This window comes from Vanacampus margaritifer, chromosome 12, assembly GCF_051991255.1.
Source record: "Vanacampus margaritifer isolate UIUO_Vmar chromosome 12, RoL_Vmar_1.0, whole genome shotgun sequence".
In the NCBI taxonomy this organism is placed as follows: domain Eukaryota; kingdom Metazoa; phylum Chordata; class Actinopteri; order Syngnathiformes; family Syngnathidae; genus Vanacampus; species Vanacampus margaritifer.
The window spans coordinates 19,742,588-19,769,603 of NC_135443.1; the positions used below are offsets into that span (position 1 = coordinate 19,742,588).

The 27,016-nt window shown below is 40.0% G+C and overlaps 1 protein-coding gene across 1 annotated transcript in view; it reads left to right on the forward strand.

The window, feature by feature from the left end:
* The window catches only part of zcchc24 (zinc finger, CCHC domain containing 24), a 43,222-nt gene that overhangs the window by 3,770 nt on the left and 12,436 nt on the right, over window positions 1-27,016 (forward strand). Inside the window, exon 2 of the mRNA XM_077581231.1 lies at window positions 1,132-1,332. Coding sequence (XP_077437357.1) covers window positions 1,132-1,332 — 201 coding nt within the window. The remainder of the gene's footprint in view (window positions 1-1,131; window positions 1,333-27,016) is intronic.

Consider the following 27,016-nt stretch of genomic DNA (forward strand, 5'->3'; position numbering starts at 1 on the left):
TGGGTAAAAAATGAATTGAAAAGAACCTTGAAAAAAATAATCGCATATGATATCGCAATCGCAATTTTTGGGTGAAAAATCGCAATTAGATTATTTTCCATAATCGTTCAGCCCTGGGAGATTTATCAAATTAATCAAAACTAGTTTTATATTGGGCCCAAACCCAACACGGATTTGACATTACAATTGCTCTATGTGCAAATTATGTTGATAAAATTTAGAGCTTAAGCTTGCCATGGTAACAAGCGAGCAATTTGAATCATCAAGTGTAGTTCAAACTACTCAAGTTCTCTGTTGTGCTTTAGTTCATATGTCAACAATGACAAGAAGTGACTTTAGGACAGTTTTTGGAAGATTGATGTTCACATGATCCCAAACGACTTTTCTTTAGAACAGAGGAAGGGAAATGAAGCTCAGTGGGCTGTTTTGGTCCTGCTATTAATATTCAGATGGCATTTTCAGTCTTGCAGCTGGGTCAGCGGCATGCTTCTCTGCAACAACACAAACTGACCACTGCTTGTTTACCGCCAGCAGTATCTGGTGACATTGCTGATGTTCCGCAGGCTGGCGAAGGAACATGCCTCCCATCTTGTTTACAATGACTCATCCTCTGTAAAGTTCTGTTCTTCTCCTCTGTGAACCTGCTTAGTACTTTTCCAGCTCATGAGCACAGCTGGGACTCTCGCCAGATGTTCTGAATTTAATGAGAGAAAAGATCTCTGGGCTTTGTTTTTTTCTCATTTTTGTTTTTGTCCAGCAGAAATTGGAGAGAACAGATGCAAAGGAAATTGCTCATTAAATACGGAATCTTTAAACGTGCAAAAGAGAAATGCAGTTGCTGTATGTACTGAATGGTATGCATCAGTCAGGCGCCATTGAAGTTTAGGGTCATATTAAGCATCTCTCTCTCCTTAATATTCATTACTTCTTTAATTGCTTTTCACTACAGGGTGAACTACAATTTGATTGCAGACTAGAAGTGGTTTAGAAATGTATGAACTGATTCAAATCTAAGATGATGAACTTTAGGCCTGAAACCAGATCTTGCAGGCATCAGTTAAGTTTGATACAGTACTTGGTCAGCACCCACCAGTGTCTAACCTCACCCATCTCTTCTCTTCTCTTCCGCAGGCCTTAAACAACAACGTGTATAAGAATGTATCGCCCTATGGCTCCCTGAACAACATCATGGACGGACTCAACTCGCTGACAGACCACTTCTCAGACCTTTCCCTGTCATCAGAGCCAAGAAAGCCCAACAAGAGACCGCCGCCCAATTATTTGTGCCACCTGTGCTTCAACAAGGGTCATTACATCAAAGACTGCCCTCAGGTAAACCCCGTTTATTATATAACCCACCAGCAGAAAGATCAGCATTAAACGATTGGTACATGTTATTGTTCCCGTAAAATTACTTAGGTGTTGTTTTTGCTTTAATGATCGTCTGTTGATACACCTCTTTTAATTTGTTTCATATGAAAAGCGAACCTTGCCGTAGCCTCTCTCTGGCTCTCTCCCTCATGCTGCCCCTCTCTATCTCTGCTCTGACCTACTTGTAAAACAGGCTGGCCTCTGTCTTTGGAAGTCATGTGTGCAAGTGTGTGTGTATATTTGTGCGTTTGCCTTCTTCTAGACTGCGATGCGTTCAACCGGCCACTAGGAATCATCCATCATAACCGCCGTAATAAACAAGTCAGGCTAGTTTAAGGGTTAAGTTGTGTATTGCTGCATGGATTCCTCACTTAATAGCTCCAAACAGAAACAGCTGTCTTTTCTGATTTAGCCAAATGGATTTCATGTATGTGCTCCATTCTTCATACTCATCGCTGATTCATTCTTGTGTAATGCATCGTTCTTTGGCCCCAGTTTTTTGTCATGACCCCAAAGACTACTTCTCATCACCACTCATCCATCAAAGCTTATGAAAATGTTTTTAATCATAAGCTTTAGATGGGAAAATCTCTAAATCAGAAAGTAGACTTATTTCAGATTGTAATATAACTTCCCCACCTGTGTCCGTCCAACTAACAATAAATTAGAACAAATCTCTGAAGGCAATTTCACATAGAAGCGGGATTCAGAGGTCTTAAGAATATCTTAGATTTACTGCCATGGCAAACAGAACGAGGTACTTGTTTACAAAAAGTAAGTTGCTGCAGTGTGTTTTGTCCTGATCTTAAAGTTATTATTGTGTCCATTTCACCTGCTTCCCCTCTAATGTGTGTGTGGGTGTGTTCAAGTAGAGTGTCCTAAAAGTGAACGTGGTTGTACACTGTTGCTAACTTAGTGACTCTGACACTATATTTTGTGAGGATTCAGACCCCTCTAACAATTTGTTTTCCATAAAGTGATGACAGACATATCTAGTGAACAGAGGTGGGTGAAACCGTCGATATACCGGCCGGTCATTGACAGATCACCTTTCGGAGAGTGTTTCCGCATTTTCAGTGAGTGCTTTATGATGCGAGGCCTCGTAAAAATACACAGACTGAAGCAGGTTTATGTCCGTCGATCCGGTCCTGCTCAGTCCGTGTATTTTTACAAGGCTTCTCATCATAAAGTACTCACTGAAAATGCGGATGCATTCGCCAATATGTCTGTCTGTCAAATCAATGACGGATCAATGTAATGACGTTTTTGACCACCTCTGCTAGTGACCTTTTGTGATACTATTTGATAAAATCTTACCCGATTGCAGTCAGAGCAGAACATATTTACAACACAACCCCTGTGAACACAGTCACAAGACAATCTTAAAAGCTCTTTCACAGAAACAATTTCATAGTTAGCTATAGATAGTTAGCTTACAAAAGGTTGTGTAATTTCACACTCGATATGTGAGCAAGCAGGCACTCCAGAGTAATTAAAAGAGTATTGGTTTGAGTTTAGTGATTTTGCTGTACTTGTTGAAAAGTATGACGATACATCTAGGAAAAATTGGAGCTTCTCTAAGTCAAAACAAATGTGTGTCCAATGAAAACAATATACAGTATCTCAACAAGTGAATTTTGTTGTTTTTGGAGGTACGGTACATGTCATGCAAGAGAAAGTAACTTCAAATACAGTAACTTCCTCTAAGGCATATCAAGATCAGGTTTGCAGATGTTGCAGGTGTTCACTTTGGTGTCCCCTATTGTGACCTGTAAAGGCAAACTCCATTATAATGATCTGATTTCATTGGACCTTAGTATAAAATATACAACACTAGCTTGTTTTCCAGTCGGACTCATGGTTCTTTCATTTTCTCTCCATTCTTATTCCTCCTCTCCCATTGCCTGGGTGAGGTGCAATGGCAAATCCCAGTGCTATGTTTCTTTTGCATGGAAGAGTAACGAGGAGCAGATGTGAGATTAAAATGCTTTGACTGGCTTTATAACATATGATGGCTGGTCTCAGGAGGTCCGTAAAAGACCTGTGCACTGATGAAATATTTTGTGCGCAAAGCCAAAGTCCAATGTGTGGGAATTAGATCATCTATTGACCACTCTAACGGGATTTGGCCAGGAGTATATCATGCAACCGGTTACATTGGCCTCAATTTTCGTACAAGTAATGCTGAGATGTGAGCATTTGCAAATGACTGTAATGCTCATCATTGGAGCAAGCGTAATAGACAATCTAGCATGTTTGTTATCTTTTCCATATCTCTATCAAACCAGTTCTGAAAACCAAATGATGTCTACTTTAGAGTGTATCCTCTTAAAAGAATACAATGAAATGCTGTTTTAAATAAGCCCCGACAATGTCCGTAAAAAACCTTGGACTCAATCTTGCCAAAGATGTCAGCATTCCAGGGTCAAACTCAAAATCAAGACTTTCTGGTTTTTGTTTCAGCTGTTGTTAAACTGCCAGCAGTAATTCAAATAGCCGCAGAGTCTCCAAACGGCATCCACACCTACACACTTCATCAACATCCTGATTCTTTAACACTCTCCTGGGCGTCCTGTCCGTGACTTTACCTTCCAATTGTGCTATATCACTTATGCTATTACCTGCCGGTCACTAGTGGTTCCGTCTCTGGACCCATGTAATGTGTGTGACACAAATCTTGCAATGATGGCAGCAGTGTTCGGCTGACCCATTACACAACACATGGATTTTGATTTGATCCATATGTAATGTGATTTGGGAAAGTACATCCAACTTGTTGTCATTATTAGGATTTAATTTCATGCAAATATGCGAACTGCCAAGTTGCAACTGACAGAATAAGGCAATTCTCACAAAACAACCAATTTTGGAACCCAATTTGATTTGATCATGCTTGCATTGTAGTTTAGATATCTCTCCCACTACCTGGCTCTGAGTGGAAGGCAATTAAATAGTTGAGGCCACTAAAGTATTTATGTTACTTAAATTGTAAGACCCATTTTTTTGTAATAACATGTTAACATTGGAACCACTAATGGTGGAGTGGAGACAATGGTTCTTGATAGTCAAGCGAAAACCACAGGTCTGGCAGCCCGCAGCTCCCCTTCGTCACAGGGACAGAGGTGTTATGTAAACTGGCTTTTATTCGGAAAATGAGGTCGCTCCCCCAGTCATGAGCAGAATGCCCCTCACCGCCACTGCCACGCCTTGGCTGGCTTCCAAGATGTCTTCCACTTGCGGCCATGATTTGCTTCAACTCAGGGGGACTAATAAGTCCTCCGACAGTTGGCCTCATCTCGGATGAAAACGATGCACGGAATGATATATTCTTGCATTTGGTGATGAACTCATGGAAAATTAATAGATGGTTATATGTGGGTGGTCTGTTTCTGTGCGCAATTGTTGGCATATTTAATGCAAGACCACAGCCACTACCTAATGCATTCAGCGACTGTTTTTTTATACTTCCAAATCAGTCATCAACACAAAAATAAACATCTCTCTCAAAATGAAAAAAAAACAAAAAACACAGGGGACTCTAATAATCTCACTTTAGAGACGCTATTGTTCACTCACTGGCATGAAAACGTTGCTGAGCCCATTTAACTCTGCTGCTAACCGAACCAGCAGCATCAAAATATGTTAAGTGTAAAGGCTGCACAATAATAGTTATTGAAAGAAAACAAAAACATCAAACCAATTTCATTTGACATTTGTCATAGTAATAGGGTCTCAAAGACATTATTAAATAATTGTAAGATTCTAATGCCTAATTTTCTACACTCCAGTTGGTGAGTTAACAGAGGTTCTGCCAATTTCCCAAGGTTTATTTATTTGTGGATTGATAGTCCAAGGAATAAGATACCTACGGCCATAAGGATTTTCCTTTTTTGCTGCTTCTCTTTTATTAGAGAGAGATGAGATAAGTAATAGATGCATGTGCATTTTTATCGAGGAACAATGTGGCACTACATGACAAGCAAATACTAGCTGAGCGAGGCTAGCTTCTTCAAGCTACCAATATAAAAACATATCAAAGTTTGAAAAACTGACCAACAAGGAAACACACACCTTTTTATGTCACAAATGATTTTTTTTAAATCTCATAATGCTCACGTTTTGTTTTAACTATACAGTCCAAAGACATTTTTTTAAAATACAGATCTTTATTAAAAGGAACTCCGACTGTAATGACAAGTTTGCTCTATATTATTTATTTGGTTGCTACTAACATAACTATGAGATTCAGTTTTCAAAAATCATTTCCAGTTTAATACATTTTGTAGAAACTTTATTTGGACGTACGTCGCCATCGCTCTGCCAAGCAATGTTTAAAGAAACGTGATCAGGAGAGTCACCCTCCCCCACGCCGTGCTCTCGTCATTCACCAGACACAGTCAAGAATTTTGATTGTCCCTTTAGGAACGTTACGGAGGCTTACCTTTCTTTATATATAGACGTTTCACAAATTTACATTGCTCGGCAGGGAGCCAGCCGCCATTCTACGTCACTACGCACTGAATGCATTGCGACGTAAATAACAATGGCAGCGTACGTCCAAATAAAGTTTCTACAAAATGTATTAAACTGGAAATTATTTTTGAAAACTGAATCTTATAGTTATGCTAATAACAACCAAATAAATATAGAGCAAACTTGTCATTACAGTCGGGGTTCTTTAAGATACCTGAACCATTTGCTCAGCTTTCAACCTTGCAGGTTGAAGGACAGAATGACAATGAAGGGAGTCTTGCCACTAAAACAATATAATAAATGATAATCATCTTGTACCTAAATAGAATCACGTTGGATTCAATACCAGTTATCCATCCATCCATTTTCTTAGCCGCTTTTCCTCACAAGGGTTGCAGGGGGTGCTGGAGCCTATCCCAGCTGGCTTCGGGCAGTAGGCGGGGTACACCCTGAACTGGTTGCCAGCCAATCGCAGGGCACACAGAGACGAACAACCACTCTCACAATCACACCTAGGGACAATTTTGGAGTGTTCAATTAACCTGCCATGCATGTCTTTGGAATGTGGGAGGAAACCGGAGTACCCGGTGAAAACCCACGCAAGCACGGGGAGAACATGCAAACTCCACCCAGGAAGGCCGAAGCCCGGACTCAATCTCACGTCCTCTGCACTGGGAGGCGGACGTGCTAACCAGTCAGCCACCGTGCTGCCCTCAATACCAGTTATATTTTTATTTATTATATTGTGCCAAGTTGTTATTAAAATTATTACAGAGGTAGTCCTCTAGTTACGAACATCCGAGATACGAACATAAAAGCTGTATTTTGCATGCAAGTTAATATTTACTCTACTGTATCCTGATCAAGACCATATGCCATACTTGAACGGGCCTCCCACCTGAAGTGGTGATCATTTCAACAGCACTTAATCTCTTGTGGCAAATGGTGGCCATTATCTCCTTATAACAGTGTCAAAATGTTGACCTAAGGCGAGATATTCACACCGGAGAAAGATCACACTTCGGACTCATTTGTGACTTGCCTAAATGTGTTTTTACTTCAGCGTTGGTAATAAACCTAATGGCAATCCATCATGGCATCCTGGTGGGGTTTTTTTCTGACAAAATACATTTGGTTTTTGGTCTTGCAGTGTTTGTATTTGACAGAGGGCTCTTTTAAATAGGTTAGCCACACTGCTCGGGTAATTTCACAACTCTTTTGCAACATAGTTTTCTTTTCTTGTTTGTACTGCACCCTGCGGGGGTAACAATGGAATAATGGGATAATTTGCAAAATACTCGTACTGTATAAATTGCACATTTATTTACCCATGTTGCAAATCTGCTTGTGTTTTAGTGGCAAAACCCAATTTTCAGCTTTGACATTAATCAGAATTGTGTTACATGATTTTTGTTCTTGTTGTTCTTAAAAACAAGACATAACAAATCTGTCTACAAACTGAGAAAAACACAACATTTTTTATGTGATTACAACTTCCAAATTGGAATGTTTTCATTCAAACATAATGTGTAATCTGCTTGTTGATGTATACGAAAATACATTGAAAACTAAGGAAGTATAACTAGTTAAAAAAACAACAACAACTATACTTAGGCCCTTCATACCAATGTGTTCTATTTTGACTTTGCATTCTTTTGCTTTGCTGTGTGTGTTGTTATTGTGAAAACAACATTGCATTTGGGCATACCAGATTTCATTTGGTTAGGGTTATTCACAGAAGTTGGGTCATATGGGCAATGAATCTGAATTTGTTTCAGTGTCCAACTCATGAGTAAATCACAAAAGCAGTTTTACACCAATACATGCATAATTCATAGCAGAGCTTGACAGTCAGTAACATACCAATCTAACATCTAGTTCAATGTGTGCTACTTTCTGGGTATGCTTCCATCAGAATGACCAATTAAAACGTGCCAAGGACTCCAGTGTTATCACAACAATCCTCAGATCAGCACTACCTTCACGGTTGTCCTGAGAACCTGAGGTAAATTTATCTAAAGAGATGTGATAAAAAAAAAATTATGTGGTCTTAACGCTAGTGACCTAGGAGGCTAAGAAGGAGGGCAGAACCTCCATCTGTTGATTGGCTTGTGCAATCATTATTTAATCAACTCCCGTTACCCATCAAGCGGGAAATTATTTACATTCTTGTTCACCAGCTGTTTTCTCTCGCCTTGTCTTTCATTCCTGCACTCCATCCCCTTTTGTGAGCCCTGTCCATAAACAATCTTTCAACACGACTGTCATGAGAGAGTGCTTCGCATTTTCCACCCATGATCTCTCCAGGCCCCTGGGCCAGTTATTCGCCGTGGCAGGCAGTTTGGATGTTTCCCTGTCATGGCATGGTGCACAATTGATTCACACACACACACACACACACACACACACACACACACACACACACACACACACACACACACACACACACACACACACACACACAAGGGAGGGTTCAGTTTGAAGGCCTGAGACGAGTTTGGAGACAGCGAGCCAAGGAAAGCAGTGTGAGGACACTTCCCATGATAGGAAATCAAAGCTTGAAGAATGATACGAAAAAAAGTGTGGTTTCCTGCCAGCTGGTTTGTGTTCTGTACAGAAATCCCATTCTTCCGCTCAGTTTTTGCTGAGACAACAATCGCGCCACTTCCTGTTTTCATAACCGAGACACTCAACCTCACCTCTGCGAGGCACCACATGGGTCATAGGTGTGTAAACTAACACTAGCATTAGCACTTGCATTAGCACTGCTTCAGGAAGTGACAAGAGAACATTCAAATTCCCAATACATTTTTACCTAAAGTTAAAATCTCCTCTAGAGTTTCAGTTAAAGCTAAGAGTCTACACTATTTACAGAAAATTGATCAGATTAAGTTTGAAGATTTCAAACATAACAGTACTGTTAGCACTGAAAATGGTAGTGTGAAAAGAGTCAATTGGAGCATGTAAATCACAAGGGAAACAAAAAGGATGTTAAACAGTCCTGATGTTTTTGTGAAGAACCAGCAACATCGCTACAAAGTGACATCACCAGTGGATGCAAGTTAGTTTTCTTGTCACTTTTACAGGTTTATGTGAACAGAGATTGTTTAAACAATTTTGCTGTTCGTACATTTTGAAGCATTTTTCTCATGCAACCATAGCCTAAAATACTTAAATTTATGTACAATTCTTGCTCGGGATATTTAGTTTAAATGGTACTAAATTAGTGTTTAGCTCCATACATACTTTCTGTGGTCTTCCCATCATGCTGCCAAACCAGCAATAAAATCCAGACTCCGCTTTACTGAAGCTAATAAACAATCTCTTTCGACAGTTGCTCATTAATCTTTCAACGTAAATTAGTCTTCATAGCAGTGAGTGATACTAATGCTAATGCTTAATCCCTTTTAATTATGAACAGTCACAGTTTAATAATACAGCATTTCCCCTTGTCTGTTGAATACGTCTTCCCTCCTGCTGCCCGGCAACACGTCGAGTGATTAACTGCATAGTAACCCCACTGTGGCTTGTGTGCATAACACAGCTACAGTGTCACTGGGGTCCTCGGCCATACTGAGACTGCAGGAACTGGGTCGCCAGGATGGCTTTCCTGACACTGAGGAGGGACGGTCGCAGGTCAGATATTCACTATAGCGTGATATCCTGTTAGGGCACCAGTTCCAAAAAGGTTTGATAGTTTTGTCTGTGTGTTTTTGATATAACCAAAGGAGAGACCACAAACCTTCACAATGGCCAGTAGGCAGAAGGCGACAAGCAACTGTCCAGAACATTTTGTTTTGAATGACTTGAGGTTCTGTGACACATTTTTTCCGCTGGCCCCGAGGAGAGTTCTCCTTGGAAGAGGCTTATTTTGTATAATTATATTGACAGAGAAGGAACTCTGAGAACTTTCTAAGTAATGATGTTTGATTTGTCAAAAAATGTATTATACTGTTGCTCCATATTGTGCCCCTGCAGAAATAGAGACACATGGAAAACATCTATTCCTTGATGGGGTAATCTCGTCATGCTCTGCATAATTTGTCTCGATGCTTGTTTTTTTGTTTTTTTTTAAACATATAATTGTATTAGCTATATGTTCAATTCCTCAGATTGCTTGGCATGACCATGTTGTGGCTGACATGCCAAGTCCATGTCAACCATGAAAAAAACAAAACAAAAGTGAGATCTAATAAAAAAAATTTTTTTTACAATATTAGATGGGTGTGTGGCAGCCTGGCAGGTTATTTAACATGTGTTTTGTTTTTTACAGTTGCATAGCCGTCATATTTTCGTGACCGAAGCACCTATCCGGATCGTTCCGGTCCCGAATCTTTAAACTGGACCGTTCCGGCCCACTTTCACCCCTTGACGTCCCCACATACTCTACCACATTCCAAAGACAGTGTGCTATGTTAATTCAAGAGTCTTAATTGTCCATAGATTTGAATGTGAATGTGAATGGTTGTTTGTGTACATGCGCCTTGTGATTTGCTGGCTAACAGTCCAAAGTCCAAAGGATGGATGGTCTCAAAGACTGGCATTAGAATGTTGAGATGTATATCTCCACGTTTATCAGGGACGCATAGGATCTGATCTTATATCTGTCAGATGAAAATAAACAATTTATTTTGTTGACCGAGGTGTTTGTTGATATGTTTTCTCAAATGATAAACTTGCGGTGAGCATATAAGACTATTTAAGTCGGATTCAGTTAATGGTCGTACATATTTTGGTGTGGGTTGCCTCTGAATGTACTCAGAACTTGCCACTTTGGGTCAGATTACAACTGATTTAGGTGTAGAATGAGTGCTTGCAAGGTTTGATGGAAGCATTCTATGCCTGGATTATCCATTGTATCAGTTTCCTCCAACATTCTTATTTGATGATTCTTATCAGACCAGATCTCATTCTTATCTGCTCTATGCTATGTTGAATTGAGCTCATTGATTCTTTCACGTATAAACCGCAGACATTCGTTGTCGATATGAGTTTGAATGACGAAGAAGGCGGACATACAGAGACACTGTGAAGCTGCTGCGAGCACTGGCACACTATTCTGGATGCGGTGTCAAGGGATCAGGGAATGACACTGCTGGCTTTGTGTTGGGGCCTGAATGGGCACCTTAGGGAGGGACTGTGGTTCTGAATGGGCACCATTGGGCTAAGCCATAGTTGCCGGGAATGGAGGCTGGTAATTAAGGCGGACATTGTGCGTCTGCAGGATCTGCTAGACGGAGAGGTCAGGAAGGCAAGCCTGTATTGTTGCCTCAGCAGGGATCTCAGAGGTGCATCAGGCTTGTACATGTTTGGAGAGAGAACCATGGATCCCTGGGGGAAATTTTATGTAATTACAACAACAAACCACAGTGGCCGCCCTATAGAGTCTTTTCATCCATACTGTATGTCAACATACAAACTATAGGATCTTATTCAGTGGTTTGGATTTTGTAACCCTTTTTTTCCTCCCTCCTTAAGTGTCTTGAAGTACTTTTCTGGCAGCCTACCCAGCAACGCCGGGCCTCCTCGAGGAATCAGGGCTGTGTTAACCATAGCTTAGTGAACAGTTGTGGTCAGCATGTGAAGCCACAGGGGTGTGTGTGTGCGCATTCGAGGTAAGCCCAAATCAGCCCTTACAACGTGCGAGTGGACGTGATGTACTCTGGGTTTTATTTATTTGCACGGACTCAGTTCAAGGAGATTAGAATAACAGCGGGAAGAAATGTGCTGAGAGAAGGAAAAATCCCATTAATCATACATGTAGACGAGAACCTGCTGATTATGTAATAAGGTGGAGACAGGTTCAAACCTTCAAATGTGAGTAAATGTGAGAATAAACAAGCGGCTTGTGAAAGTTTGCTGATCCCCAAGGGGGACATGCTTTACTACTTGACATTGTGTGAACCTTTAACATGGTTTCGATTGGACACAGAGGACGGTTGAAGAATAATGATGTGAAGATGAAGTCTTCTTCCCTATCATATAGCTTGATGTTTTTTTTCCTCAGCAACTCGTGTGTTGAATGAAATCAGATTTGGGGGATCCATGCTCAGAATTTAATTTAAAGTTTTTCGACTGTATCTCGCTGCCCTGCAGTGTGCCAGGAAGTTTCTGGCAGGGTTGAGGACTCTGGGTGGTGGATGGTGGGCGGTGTTGCAGCATGGGAATGTTTTTACAGGCCGACCCTTGATCTTCCTTGCAAGCCACAGTCAGAGGCTCTGAATGCACCGTGACAATCTCGGCCCTCACACTCAGACAGGTTACCAGAAGTAAATGGAGACAAGTCCCGCAAGTGGGTGAAAGTTTATCAGGAACACCACTTTCATAAAAGAGACATCTTCCAGCAACTGATAAGACCAGCGCTAGGAAAGTTAGATAGAGTAGGGGGTGAGGATACAACTTAAATTCCTCAATGGTGTATGGAAAGAATCACATTTAAAAACACAAGCTAACTGTAATTTAAGCATCTGCAGCATATTAACAAGCAAGCATGTGTAAACCGCCTAGTGTCAGAACATCTTAAAAAATACTCTCTGAATACAGTGTTTTGATGTGCTAACTTATCTAGCCTTGGGAATCTCAACCCATTTACACTTATAATGCAACCTTGAAACAACTCTTCGAGGTTATGCAATTTCAGAATCTGACTGTAATTTTCGGGAAAAATACACCAGAATTGTTGTACAAAACTTTAGAGTGCCATGAATGACGTCATCATATCACGCAGAATCTCAGCCTGCTGCCCCCAGACCTTCGATCAACCAACTCCAAAGGAGTAATTTATAATGTTTTGCTTTTCTTAGGCTTTTTGTGCTTTTGAAACATTGACACTGACTCCTGACATCTTCAGATTTTTGGACATTTGAAGTGGCACTTATCAGTGTGGTTACCGTTCATTCACCGGAGTCTTAAAAAAAACACATGCTTAGATGTAGTAAGGAATTACATAAGTGTCAACACAGGGCAGTGACAACATGGATGTACCAAATAATACAATAATAAGAGGTGTCAAATCCAGGTCCAGAAAGTAAAAGTCCATTAGCCACGGGTGCTTCTACTCATCTGGCTTGTTTACTTGCCGGTTGGGAACCTGTGGCTAAAGTGATTGATTTACTCAACTCATCAACCTTTCTGAAACATCAGTTACTAGTTGTTTTCCAAAGTAAAGGCTGATGTCGGCAAATGTATTATTTTGATTAAAGAGACAATTGACTCATTGAGCCATTTTCAACAGTAAAGAAGATAATCTCTGCAATTTTTTCCGTACTGAATGATTGACACACATCTCATGTACCACATTTACACCATATTTAAGAGTGTATGCATTTGCGATAAAGTAGTTTAGATTTACAGAATGTTAACTATTATTGACACTGAGGATATAGTACCACTTTGACATAGATCTATGGACCTATATGAAATATGTATCGTGCACAAACAAACAGTACTAGTAGCCTACTGTACATGATGTGCACCTCTGTAAACCAGCCTGCCACTCAACCTGCTCTTGTCATTCACGTCGCTGGTAACCTAACGCTGGCATGCAGCTGCACAGCTTGCTGGGCTTAGTGGGACCGTTATTAATCCAAGGCCAGTGCAGGCCAGGGTTGGGGGTGGCGGAGGGCTTCACACCCACGACTCCACTTAGCATTAGCTTTTAAGATCTAGAAAATATGGTAGGTGTAGGCATACTCTTACATTAGGTGTGGTGATGGAACGGAGCTTCTGGCGTCTGATTCCCTGCTAATCCACTATTGGTGTTTTCTGTGAGGAAGAAATCTGATGAAACAGCTCAGAAACAAAAGAGTGGTTTTTTTGGGCCTGGAGCAAAATACCCACGTTTGATCCTCAGGGAGAGGATTCCACCTGGCATCCAAGAACATGAGACATGAGATCCGTGGCCAATTAGGGAAGCTGGGTTGTGGAAATGTAGGAATCTGGGAATAAGCATTGGCTTGCCATGGTGATATGCATCTGCAGCTGTCTTGGAGGAGATTGACGCAGGGCTCCATTGAGATGGACACTCATAAGGCAACACACTCATTATTTACAAAAAAAAGGGTTTTAGACTCTCAGGTGATGTCTCAGGATGAAACTGATATGCACTATAAACTTTATAGGTGAACTTAATTTGTCCTCTAAACTTTTGAATGTCCAACTATTCAATGTTTCAGTTTTTTTTTTAGACAAGTTGCTATTCTCTAACAAATGTCTCAACAGCAAATATGGTCACTGTGTGGCTTCAAACAGGATCTTCTCTGAATGACATCAGCAGGTTGCATTAGCGATACGGAGAGACTGGAAGAGTCATAGAAAGGAATAAAAGTGGGCGTGCTTTGACATTTTTTGGCCAATTCATGAATCAAACACTGTTGTGAATTTTGCCGGTCAGCATTTAGTGTCAATTATACGTGGATATTGTCTGTTCGCAGGCTGGCCCAGTCCCTGTCCTCATGAAAAGTGGGGGTTGACTGTACTTTGCAGACTACTGCAAATAAGTATTTCATCACGAGACAGAACCCAGCTGTGTTTAATATGAGACCTCTGCCTTGAGTTTATCAAAACAAAAACAAATTGCAACTTTAATTTGTAGTAATTAAAGAAGACTAAGTAGAGATTTGGTCTAATCTAAGTCAACAGTGCGGCATATTCTAATATGGCCATAGTCATTGAAACATCAAATGTTTTATATTATTTGAAAAAAGGGTAAACATCAAGACTGTTTACACATAAAAATGATGAACAGCGTAGTTTTGGCAGCATTTTTGGAGCCTATATTGACCTATGTTGTTTGTTTGCATTAGGATTACATCTTCATGTCTGCCTGAATTATTTTGGGGAAAAAGCCACACATAGTTTTAGGCTACAATAGTTTCTCAGTGAGCCTTGATGACATTTGAAACCACTAAAGGTCTTTTTAGCCTCTGGCGAAGCACCTCGACGTTGTATCTACATGACTGATAGCTGTGGGATGTTTTAACTTTAGTACAGCTGTCTTCATTTACCTTACCCCGCCCCATGTGATCCCTCAGCATGTCAGCAAAGAGACTAAACATACTGTACACAGTATGCCAATGCAATATGTTACAGGACTTTACAGGAATCCGTGGGGGGAATATTAAATCTAGACACTTGTTCTGGTTTGAGATACCTTGCAAAAAAAGACTGACTCTTAACTATTTATTGACTGCATGGACTTGTGTGTTTTTTGTTGTTGTGCTTGGATGCGAATATTGTTGTGGCTTCTTCTGTGATCATTTTTCACCCCTACCTTTGTTTACTATTATTTGTGTCAGGCGTAAGAGAGGATAAAGCAGCTACCCACAAGCATATTTAGACCATAACTGGTGTGTGCTATTGTGAGCTAACTGTTTATAGAAGTGTTATGAAATGTGCAGCACATACAAATAAAACAAGGAATTTATAGAATATGAAACCCTTTTATTATTATTATTATTTTTAAGTAAGTATAGCGCCCTGACTCACAGGTTGAAGCAGGGAGCACTTAAAATTGGAAATCCTACTGTACAGAGCACTCACTTGCCCATGTTACCAAAAATAAACTGTATTCGTCACGACTTTTTATTCATTCATTTAATATTAGACTGACATTTCACAAGATTATATGTATGCATTTATAGTGGGGCTGTGAAGCTAAACAGTGGCGCTAACTTAACTTTTTTTAACAGTTTATAGCCACTACAAGAAATTCTATTTAGGTGATTGGTGGGCAAAATTCACTTTGCACGGCAACAGTAAACTATTATAAACTCTTGCTGCACTTTAGAAAGCACATTTATTTAACCAGTAACTGGATTTGAACTTTATCTCCTGCTAACACAACTGATTGTATTCTGGCAGCTAGGCTAATTAATTAGCTAAGAAATGTGGGTCATTATTATTTGAACTATTGAAACAATAAGTAGTTAGGTTACTTTTTGTAATGTTTAGGCAGCAAGAATGTATTACTATGTATCAATATTTTTTAAAGATTTGAACTTTAATTAGCTTTAACACTACTGGTTATTGATTGCACAGGGGTGTCTAGGCTACTTAGCAAATGGAATAGCAGCATCATTACTTAAAACATTTTATTCAGTTTTATGGTAAACAATTGATAGTTAGGAACATTTGTAACCTGTGATGTTTAAACAACCGTAGTGTATTGTTCTTTATGGACCCCCTGCCCCCAAAAAAGACCTAACCGATAACTAACTAATTGTTAATTGTACTCTAGTGGCTAGGCCGATTACCTAACAGAACTGTGGCTTTCTTATTTTAAGTGTTTTGTTCAATTGTTCAAAATTCAGGAGTGTTTACTATTGTCTATTTTATTCAATTTTAATATTCAGAATGATAGGGTGTTTAACAATTGCAGTTTATCAATGGATATTTTGTTCGGACTTAAGCAACTATTTTCTTGATGACATTAGCATGCAGCTTGGGTCTTATCACCACACTTAAAGTTAAGGAATGTGTGCAAGTATTAGATTTCACTGGCAACCGGCTTTGAACTTTTCCTCACACAAACACTACTGATTGTACTTCAGAGGCTAAGCTACAGTGTTTTACTAAGAGAACTGTGTTTTTATTATTGAAAGTATCTGATTGTACTCAACAACAAATTAGATACATGTCTTCTTATCTGTTTTAACAGATCTACTGTAGTTTAGTTATTTATGGATATTACAGTTCATACTATTTTCTTGACAAAATCAGCATGCAACTTGTGTTTTATCACCACACTTAATGTAAAAAAAAAATGTGTGTACAAGTGTTACATTGTATTCCTTTGCATGCCTTTGGTGGACTAGAAGCGACACGAACCACATCTTTGAAGTTTTAGCTGTGCAGGGGAAAAAAACAGCAAACCACATGATTAATAGATGTGTGTTTACTGAAAGGCTACTAAATGCATGAAAAATGTGTCAGTGTCATGTATCACAGAAGAATCAACCATGGTTATAGCCTGGATATGTGTTTTCTAGACTGTTTTCGGGTTCAAACCGCATCCAGTTTCTTGTAGCACCAATGGCTAACTAGTTTGCTTAACTGCAGCCACATTGGAGCAATTAGTGGCCTTATCAGAAATGCTACGGTTAATGAAAAAACAAAAGAGTCGAGCAACACTAAGGACTTGAACCTCATCCGCTATATCTGAAAATCTATCTCTTGATGAATGGCGGCCAAAACAAATAGCGGTTAAGCAATGAGGATGTGCATGTCTCCCATACACACAGTGTAGGTTCTGGGCTTGGTTTGGTGTTATTGTGTTGATGTCCTGGGGGATGAGGAGAGGGGCAGAGCGGGGCCGGAGCTCCTCCGCTCCTCCTTTGTGTACACTGATGGTTTCCAGATGCTAGCAGCTAGCAATTGGAGCACTCCGGAACGCTGGGGAGTGTAGGGCCCGACGCCAGCGTAGCAGGATTAAAGCAGATACATTTGCCTTTCTGTTGTAATAATGCTCATAATTGTTTCCAAAGGTGAAGAACGTTTGAGAAAAGTGATTACGCTTTGTCAGCTTGCACATGGCCGTCGTAAATATGTTGTCACAAACCAATTCGATGGTGTCTGAAATCATTTATTATACACATGGGTAATTGAATCTGATTGGCAGCGATATTGTTAACATCAAATAGTGTTTTTGTTTTGTTTTAGTTATTATGAGGGCAGCATGCTGGTCTAGTGGTTAGCACGACTGGCTCACAGTTATGAGGCTCTGGTTTGACTCTCGACTACAACCAGTTTTTTTTCAGGAAATATGGCTTCCTCCCATATTTGAAAAACATGCATGTTAGATTCATTGAAGACTCTAATTGTGTGGATGCGCCATGGAAACCAGTCAAGGGCGTATCTCACTTCTTGCCTAAAGTCAACAGAAAATAGGTTACAGCTCACCCAGTATAGAAAATTGATGGATTGGATTACTTTGTGATTTGCAGCCTTACAACCTATGGCAATTGGCCAAATAAATGAGCATTTGACCTGGACCGCCAGGCAATTCTAAAAACCTCAGAGGAACCGCTATAAAAACTCTGAAAACGTTTGACCCACAAATGCTCAAGAAGAAATATGTGTTGGCTTGTTCAATCACACTTTTTCATAATTTAGTATGGCCCTTGGACGAATGGCCTATAATTGAATACAACTGGACCGTCTTTGCCCTCGCATTGTCAGTCTCATTCAGGAAGTGATTGTTTACATAAACAAGGAGCCATTGTGCTGCAGCAAGTGCAGATTGATCACTTTTAACAGCACACCTGTTCCTCCCATCACTTTCAGCCTAAGCCACTTTCCTTTGCACGCAGTAGAAAGAGACAGCTGCACCCGCAAAGGAGGCATCTACTGGTGAAAAAGATGCATGGAAAAACAGTGGCTGTATTTAGAGCTTGTAGTACATGGCGGGATTGATAAACAGTCTCCCATAATGCACCTGACTGAGGTTTTGGCCCTGCCTCGAGGATTTTAAGTCCAGCAGCGGAAACAGCCAATAAAAAAAGCTTGTTCAGTGTGCAGTGGGACACAGCTGAGGCGGTCATAGGGTCATTTTTTTTGTGAGACTTGAAGAAGTGGCCATCTGCAAGGACTAGCTCGGGCTCTCGGCTCTGACTGACAGGCTGATGGACCGCATGACCGCATCCTCGCCGCTTTATTCTGGAAATGCTCTGATGTCAGATGCATGTCAATGTGGGTAGTGATAATCCAAGCAAGGACAGACATCTACATGAAAATTTTGCCTCTTTAACTTGCTCATTAAATACCATCCCAGTAAAAATTGATCTTTGACGTCAATGACATTGAATGAGCTAGTTTCACTTAGCTACATAAATTTTGGTAGGCAGGTCTTTTACGAAGACTCACCAAAATGTTTCAATATTCTGTTTCCGAAAAGACAGAAGGCTTCCATTTTGGATGAAGGAGATGGAGAAGAGGACATTTTAGGGTTATTAGCCGGGTTACGATGAAGCCATGTATTTGATTAGAAGGAGTCTGAATGAGCAAACAAAATGAATATGCTCCATATAAACACCTCAATCGGAATGAAAAGTCCCAATCCACATGGAATTTCATTCGGATTCATGGGGGTGGTATACTTTTTTTGCTATTCCGAATGAGCCTCTAATAAACAGTTCAATCAGAATCTCTCTGTCTCAGCGTGTAGTGAAAACGTTTTGATGTCGTCATTTACACATTTTAAAATGTTGGTGTCTTACCAAGAGCTCGTCTGCGACGGGAGAGCTACCCTAACTCTAACCTAAAGTACTTGTAACTCTAAAAGATGTGGCTTTAATAAAAATATTAAAATAACCACAACTGCGGTGCTTAATAGATGAATGAACTTCATCTTGATAAATCATCTGAGGTTTACATCGATCTCCGCGCATCCTAATGTTGATGGCTGATCTGATTAACGTAGTGGCGCATGTAAACAACAAATCAGAATGGATAATGTTACATTTAAACAGGTGACCACAAATTCGACAGAATTCAGAATGATTTTAATCAAAATGACAAAATATTATTAATGTAAACCCGGCTATCGAAGCCTGTCCTTCAAAGACTAAGTTCTGGAGATTTTGTCCAATGAATACCTAATTGGAAACAAGTATACTAGACAGATGTGCAATGCTTGACTGCAAAACAGCTGAGTTGTTGTCATTGTGTGTGGGCGGAGCATGGCAGCAAAGTTCGATGACTTGCTATAAAACATGAAACTGCCAGAATAATTACTCTTCTCCTGATCTTCTGATTTCCTTCACACTATAAAGTTTGTGCCTTGTCAAAACAAAATGAACCAAGCTGTAAGTAGCAGAATCAGCAGCCAATCATTATTAAAACCACAACAAAATAAGACTTTTCATTGGTTGTTTTAATTTATATAATGATACATTTTTCTTAATACGCCAAACTTCTCACAAATGCAGAATTAGACACTAATTTATAAATATGTGATATGTGTATTCATACTGCACTGTGGTGATACAACACAGTGTATTTTGCCCCATTCCTACAGAATTCTTTCTTTAAGCACAATTTTCACGATTCACTTTACTATTGCTTTGATGCGGTCAACCCCAAAAAATGAGTGCAATCTACGAATCCTTTTGCAAGTATAACTTGCCCAAAACATCTCTGTTGTGGTCTTGAAAAACAACCTCAGTCGATTCTTTACGACATCTTACGCTGCACTCAATGGGATGTTTTTGTTGTGACTCACTGACCTGTCTGGGTCGCAGCGATGACAGTATAACTCTTCTTTTTGCTGTGATGGGGACACTGAGCAATGCCAAAGAATGTCAAATGCTCATCGAGAGCTTCAAGTTTTTGTACTTTTTCTAAGAGCTCTGGCTAAACTAGGCATTGCTTTGTTTACACTTCAAAAGGTTTACATTAGGAAATCTATGTAAATGAACCAGAATGCACAATTTGTTTCCCTTTTTCCCCCCAGGCCCCCACTGAAGGGCTTTCAAGATGAACAGTTTTGGCACATCTGGTGTTCGGAGTTAATAGTTCTCATCGGAACCACTATTCAAATAGGGTGAAAAGGTACCGGAGCAGTTTATTATGGACACTGAATTAAATGTCACCTAACTCCACCATGGGCTGGGAGCAAGGGGATAAAAGTCTGAAGTGGAAACAACTCTGGGAGAGAGTGCCAGATTTTCTGACTGTTGTGGTGGTCATTTAAGAATTATGTCTGTGTGTGGTTGATGGGTGGATTCATTGATCGTTAACAATAATGTCTGAAGAACAACACAATGACGAACTTTGCGGATTATTCACACAAATTGAACTCTTTCAGGCATCATTGCTCAGTTGAATACAATACTGGCATCATAACTGGTTCAGAAGATTCTGCTAGTTGCTAATATCTCACACGTAATCAAAACAATGAATTTCCCTCATACTCCATCAAATCCTAATAATAATTAGTACAAGGAGTCCTCGAGTTACATCGTACGCGACCTACATCGTTTAGACTTTACGGCGCCCGTGATTCGTCCGTAGCAGCGTCTTTTTCCTTAATTTCCCACAGTAATCACGGCATTCTAAAGTTGTGTTGTTACCTCCAGCAACGCATGTCCAGTAGCAGGTCGGTTCGCCATCAGGCGCATCACATTACCGTGTTTAAAGCTCTGCTCTGTCGTCCGTCAAAAATGAATGTTCATGCAGAAATACAAAATATTGGTTCCGGCTCTTCCGGTGTTTTAAATATTTTTTTTTTTAAATAACTGTACAAAGTATTTTGATGTAAATAACGGGGTAATCCGCTGTAACTTGACGACTCCCTGTATTACATTAAATAGACAAAAGTGTTGGGACGTTTATAGGGAATGTCATTTTCAGCTTTGAAATATTTTTAAAGACCTTACTTTTTTGGACTGGAGCATTGTCTTGCTGGAACAGATAAGTGATCTAAATCTAAACTGTTTCCACAAGGTTGAGAGCATGCAATTGTCCAAAATTTCTTAACTAAGATACAGGAAGGACAACAAGAATTGGGGCCATATTATCTGGATGCTATCTTGATATATTTATGGTCATGTATTAAAAAACAACAAGAATAGCACACAGATAACAGAGAGATTATTTCAGAAAGACCACATTGTGACAGGACCACTTCGCAGTATCCGTGTGGTTCCCTTCCCCCGGGTCCGATTTTGCATGCATGTAAGTAGCAAGAACGATGCTTCCAGAGAATAATTATTTATTCCCATCCTGGAATTGAATGTTAATGATTTCACTGATATTTCAGGCAACTCCTTTAAGACATACTTCTTGACATTTTCTTTTAGATCCATCTCGTCTGTCCATGTCTGAGTTTTTTTTTTTTAAGGATTTCTATTAGTGGTATATATATGAAGGACCATTAGGCTCCAACTATGCAATGACCACGAAGATGATAATCAGTATAGAAAATGACAGACTGTCCTGTGTAATATCAACAGTTCTGCAGTTTTCCAACTAGATATCACAAGTGTTCTCTAAAGCCTCAACATTGTTTCCTGACACCAAGCTGATTTTAGAATTGCTTCAAAGCTTAGTCAGCAGTTTCTTGCTCCGTCTATCATCCATGTACAGACTGCTGCCAAGACCTCGAGCCTAAAACAATTGTAGGTAAGATGTCTTCTCTAATATCTAAAGAAAGCAAGACATTCCAACCTTGAGAGTAGTGATCTGGGCTGTGGGAATGTTTGCTTTTGGTTTAGACTTGGACAGGACATCTAATATTAAACGGAGACCAAACTATCCTGGTGCTGGAGACGTAGGATTAAGGGTTCACATTTGAAGGTGAGGGCAAGGGAGTGTCAAGTCTGGTGTCTGTCCACTTGGTCATTACTCTTCGCTTGGAATGTGAGATCCCAGACAAAATGCGGGATCCCCTTCACTCTTAAGGCCTGGTCAGTTCTCCAGTTGTTAGTCATCAGATTTTTGGAGCAGATTTCCGATTGGCTTCTAAGGTAAACAATATTGGATCCCTGGACTGTGTAACTTGAAATCAATTACACGCTATTAGCTGAAACCTCACCAATGGTTGTCTGTTGTCTAGACAGGATCATCCCATGAACCGTCAAATCGTGTGTTTTAACTGCATCATCACAAATGCTTGAGATTCCTTATGTGGTTTTGTTTTGTTTTTTTCTAATAAGAGATTAGTCCCCACATTCCTCCACATGATAATGAGTCTAATGCACTGTAGTTGTGGTCGCAGCTACAGTGGTTAGTTTACCCCCACCTTTCAAAAATGTATGACTTAATTGAAAGCAGAGCACTGATTTTTACGACGGTTTCTCCTGTTCAACCCCCACGGAGGCCATCTGCTTCTGATTTAGTTTTCCTCCATCTCCATCCTTCAGTTGGCTCAGATGACCGTGAGTCTTGTTAGGGCCCAAGCACCAGGACATGCAAAGGCCCTCTTGGAACTAGAGTTTTTTTTTCTTATTACTCCACCGCCCACCTGTTTTGTAGCTTTAATGTATCTGAAAACTCCCCATATCGCTCAAGTGTGTGTATTATGGGGGCATACATAGTACATTCCCCACATGTGAGCCCTTAAAGAGGTCAAAAGAAAGCGGCCATGATAGCTAGTTTTGCCAATTTAAGTGGTTATAATCCACCAAACTTAAACCAGGTAAGGACAGGCCAGGGTTCTTAAACTTTCTGGGTTCAGTAACCAGAGACATTCATCAAAGACCCCCTTCACACATAATGTAGCACTAAATGCAATGGGACATTTTTTTTTTTTGTTTCAACCTTAATTTTCATGACCTGTTAAAAAGGAAAGCACTGTAACAAATTCAATTGAATTAATGAAAGCATTTATCCATCGTTGTTAGCTGACGTGCACTGCTTCCACTAACAACATAGCGGAGCTAGTCACTGTTGCTTAATAAGCAATACGGTCGCTAATACGATTTTTCTGTCTGCTCTAGTGACATTTTGTTTCCAAAAAGCAACTAGTGAGCTCAATTCCTGCTAAGAACCAGACAAAATGAGCAGAAACAGTTTTACATTGTGTGACCAGGATCAAGTCTCGTGGAAGGCAATCATAGAGTCAAATATTGCCTAAGACAATGTGCACACTTGTGTGTATAAAGAGCAGTGATCCATCCACATGTTGGACACTTCTGATCCAAGTTATGCACTTGGAGACTGCCAATACGTCCACCTAGGTTGCCTTGTCCCCATGTGTGAGAAGATTTAGAGAAATAGAAATGCTTCCCGCATTCAGGGGTGTCAGACAGGTTAAGAATGACTGGAGAGATGGGTAAATTGTGAAGAGGAAGGAGGCAAAAAAGCTCAAATAACTCCATAAGCTCAGAGCGCAATCTGCAGAATTCTGGGTTAGAATGGCCCATGTTATGGGACAAAGCAGGAGGCTTCATTCGTTCCCTCCTTTTTCATTTCTGTCTTTTTTTTTGGTTTGGTTTTACTGCCTAGTTGTTCTATTTATTGCCGTTATAAGATCATTAATCCTGTGATAAAAGCTGTGGAATCATACGTTCTCGTAGGGGGCTGAGTGGGAGTACTGCAGTTGTCTCAAGAGTGGACAGAAAGCTGTGGATGTGGAATTTGTGCAGCGTGTGTGTTGTTGTTGGTATGTATGCGTGTGTGTTAAAGGGTAACAGGAGGCGAAATGGACTGTGGCAGTATGTTTGCTTGTGCTTGTGTGTGGCCGTGTTTTGCATTGAGATTGCATCATTGAATGTGTGTTTGTTGTACATGCCTGATTTAACAGTCACCTAAACCCCAGTGTGTGTGTGTGTGTGCATGTGTGCGTGTGTGTGTGTGTGTGTGTGTGTGTGTGTGTGTGTGTGTGTGTGTGTGTGTGTGTGTGTGTGTGTGTGTGTGTGTGTGTGTGTGTGTGAGAGAGAGAGTACCTTGCACCAAAGGAGGATGTGGTTGACTTGTGGTGGTGAAGCTTACTACCCTATCCTCTCTTTGGACACTGTGCTCAGCACACGCACGAACACTGACCTTCATCTCTAGCTTCCGACGCAAAAACAAACATTGACTTTAGGTGAGCCGCCGGCCGGCCGCTGTCCGTGTGACACGACAAACACAAAACCATCTCTAATTAAAGTTGTTCATCCGATGTATTGCTCTTAAGCGCTGGCCCAACCTCGAACACACTTAGTGGCTCACATAGGCCCACTTAGCTCTCAGATGAGCTTGACTTGCTTAACTTGCTTGACTTGCTTTACTTGCTGCGAGAAAACCAAAAACAGCCTCCAAGTGCAGGCCCATCTCCAGTGTTGCACAGCGCGATGACGCAATTCCATTAAAGTCGCCACGGCTTGTGTGCATATTATGACTGTTTTGTAAACGTTACTTCAGAGCCAACGTGGTGTGCTTATTTTCCTGGAAATCGAGCCTAACTAAAACAATTTGTTGTATTCGCAGCGGAGGAGTTGGAGTTGTCACCCGCAGCTCCACGTGAAAAGAAAATGGAATGTGAGCATATATGTCAAAAGCCCAAATGATTACCTTATTTTGCCAAGGTACAGGCGGGTTGAGGCACAAGAGTCCAGATGTTTTTGGGACATCATGTTTGGGTGGTCAGTAAAACATGTAATAGCAACCGTGCCTGTTCAAAACATCTGCTTGGGCTTTATAGACCTCAATGGCAGGCAGCGTGTTACAATGATGCGACAACAACAAGAACACACAGGGACACCGCAAAGTCATATAAAAGATGACTTTGTCAAACAGATGAGTATAATAATTCATTATTTGCTCATGGAATTTGGAGAATTAATCGTTGATTGAACCAAAATGGTGTTGAGTTTGAACTAGTTTGCTGTTGAAGCATGACATCAGCTGAGCAAAGTTGAGCTACATGATGTATTCTACATCCATGGAAAATCTTCTGGGCAGGATTGTTATGTTTAAAACAACAATTAATCATTCATTTTTACATATTTAATCAGTCAAATAAATTTAATCTGATTGTGTCGGATGGCGTTCAAATTTAGTGTGTTCGTAAAAGTATTTTAGATCTCAACACAGGACAAATATCGTAAACATTAAAAGACAGTAAACATTTTAATTTGAGCTTACCATGTTATTGGAATATGTTTGTTTCTTTTGCAAACACAGCTATCCTCATTTGTCAAAAATTATCTTCATTTTTCATGAAAAGAACTGCAACTAACCAAGGTTGCCACTAGGTAGAGAAACTACACTCAATTGCAAATTCCTGTGGGATATAGTTCACTGTGTTCAAATTAGTCTGAGCAATACAAAAGCCTATCACTTTGTGCACGATTACATTCAGACACATTACCATTAGGTTTACAAAGTGGCATTTACTGGTATTCTGGAGGAAGAATTTTGGTAAATACTTTTGTTGTAGTAGTAGTAGTAGTAGTAGTAGTAGTAGTAGTAAAACGAAGCACCAACTTCTTCTCGATAAAGGATAATGATTGACCTGCATGTATCTTTTATTTGCTAAGCATGAAAAAATACATAATGAGTGAAACATTCTTTTTATGACCCTGTATTATAAAATTTATAGTCTTGTTAGCACATGTGGGCGAGGCACGTTTGGTGTATGACACAAATATAAATTTATATTCTATTCATTCGATTTAGTCATATGTTTTGGACTGTTTTACCCCAATAGACTGCATCAAGCGAATCTGCCGGAATCAAAAGCAATTAGTCATCAACTTACAGAGGATTTGCTTGCTCTGTGCACATTATGAGCATCTTCCAAAGGGAGCTTTATCCCCAATGAAAACATACAGCTGCAGACGGAGTGTGCAGCGAGGCCAAAAGTCAAGATTTGAGCTTAGTAGCAGCGTGGAGCCAGAAAGGAATGATCCTGAGGACAGCTTTTTCTCTCCGGCTGTTTAGTTGGAGCATGCAGGGGAGATGTGAGTTGAGCAAATTGTACTAAAAATAATGTTTGGCTGTTTGCCTGACTTTAACTGTAGTCAAAAAGTTTGACTGTTGCAGGTATGTTTTTTTTTTTTTTTTGTAAAATTGATCAGTTTTGATTACCCCAACTAGATTTTATTTTTTATTTTTTTTAATGAAACTATGTTGATTCTTAGTTTAAATGTTAGCTCAACTACAAACACTGCCTACTGGGTAAAAAATAAGTGGCATTGACCTCAGAAGTACTTTCAATTTAGAAAAAAAATTCTAGGAATTTGTTTTGTGTCACTCACCCTTAAAACTGTTGGGTCAAAAATAACCCATTTTTGGTGAATAAATAAATAGGACCTGCTCTATCTGGGTCAATTTGACCCAACATTCTATATAAAACAGCCCCAAAACTTGAGTTGTTTTGAAACAAATCAACCCTAAATTGCATCAAATTGACCCAAGTAGTGGGTCAGTCCAATTTTTGACCAGTACTGGACTATTTTTGGCCAAGAAGTTTTGAGAGTGCTCTGTTGGACATGTCTCAAATTGGTCCTGGCTCAGTTGCTACCCAATGTTATCTGTATTGCTTATTGTATTTTGTTTTTGTTTTTTTGTGCAAAATTTAGGATTAAGAACATGTTTCTGTCTGTGCTGTCCCATCGTCCAGACAGAGTCCAGACCCTGACTGCTGGGTCAAAAATAATAAAATTCTGGTTAAAAAAATAATAATAAAGGGGGGGGGGGGTTGTTTTGCACAAACCACCCAGAAAGTTGGGTCAAATGGATGGTCCATTTA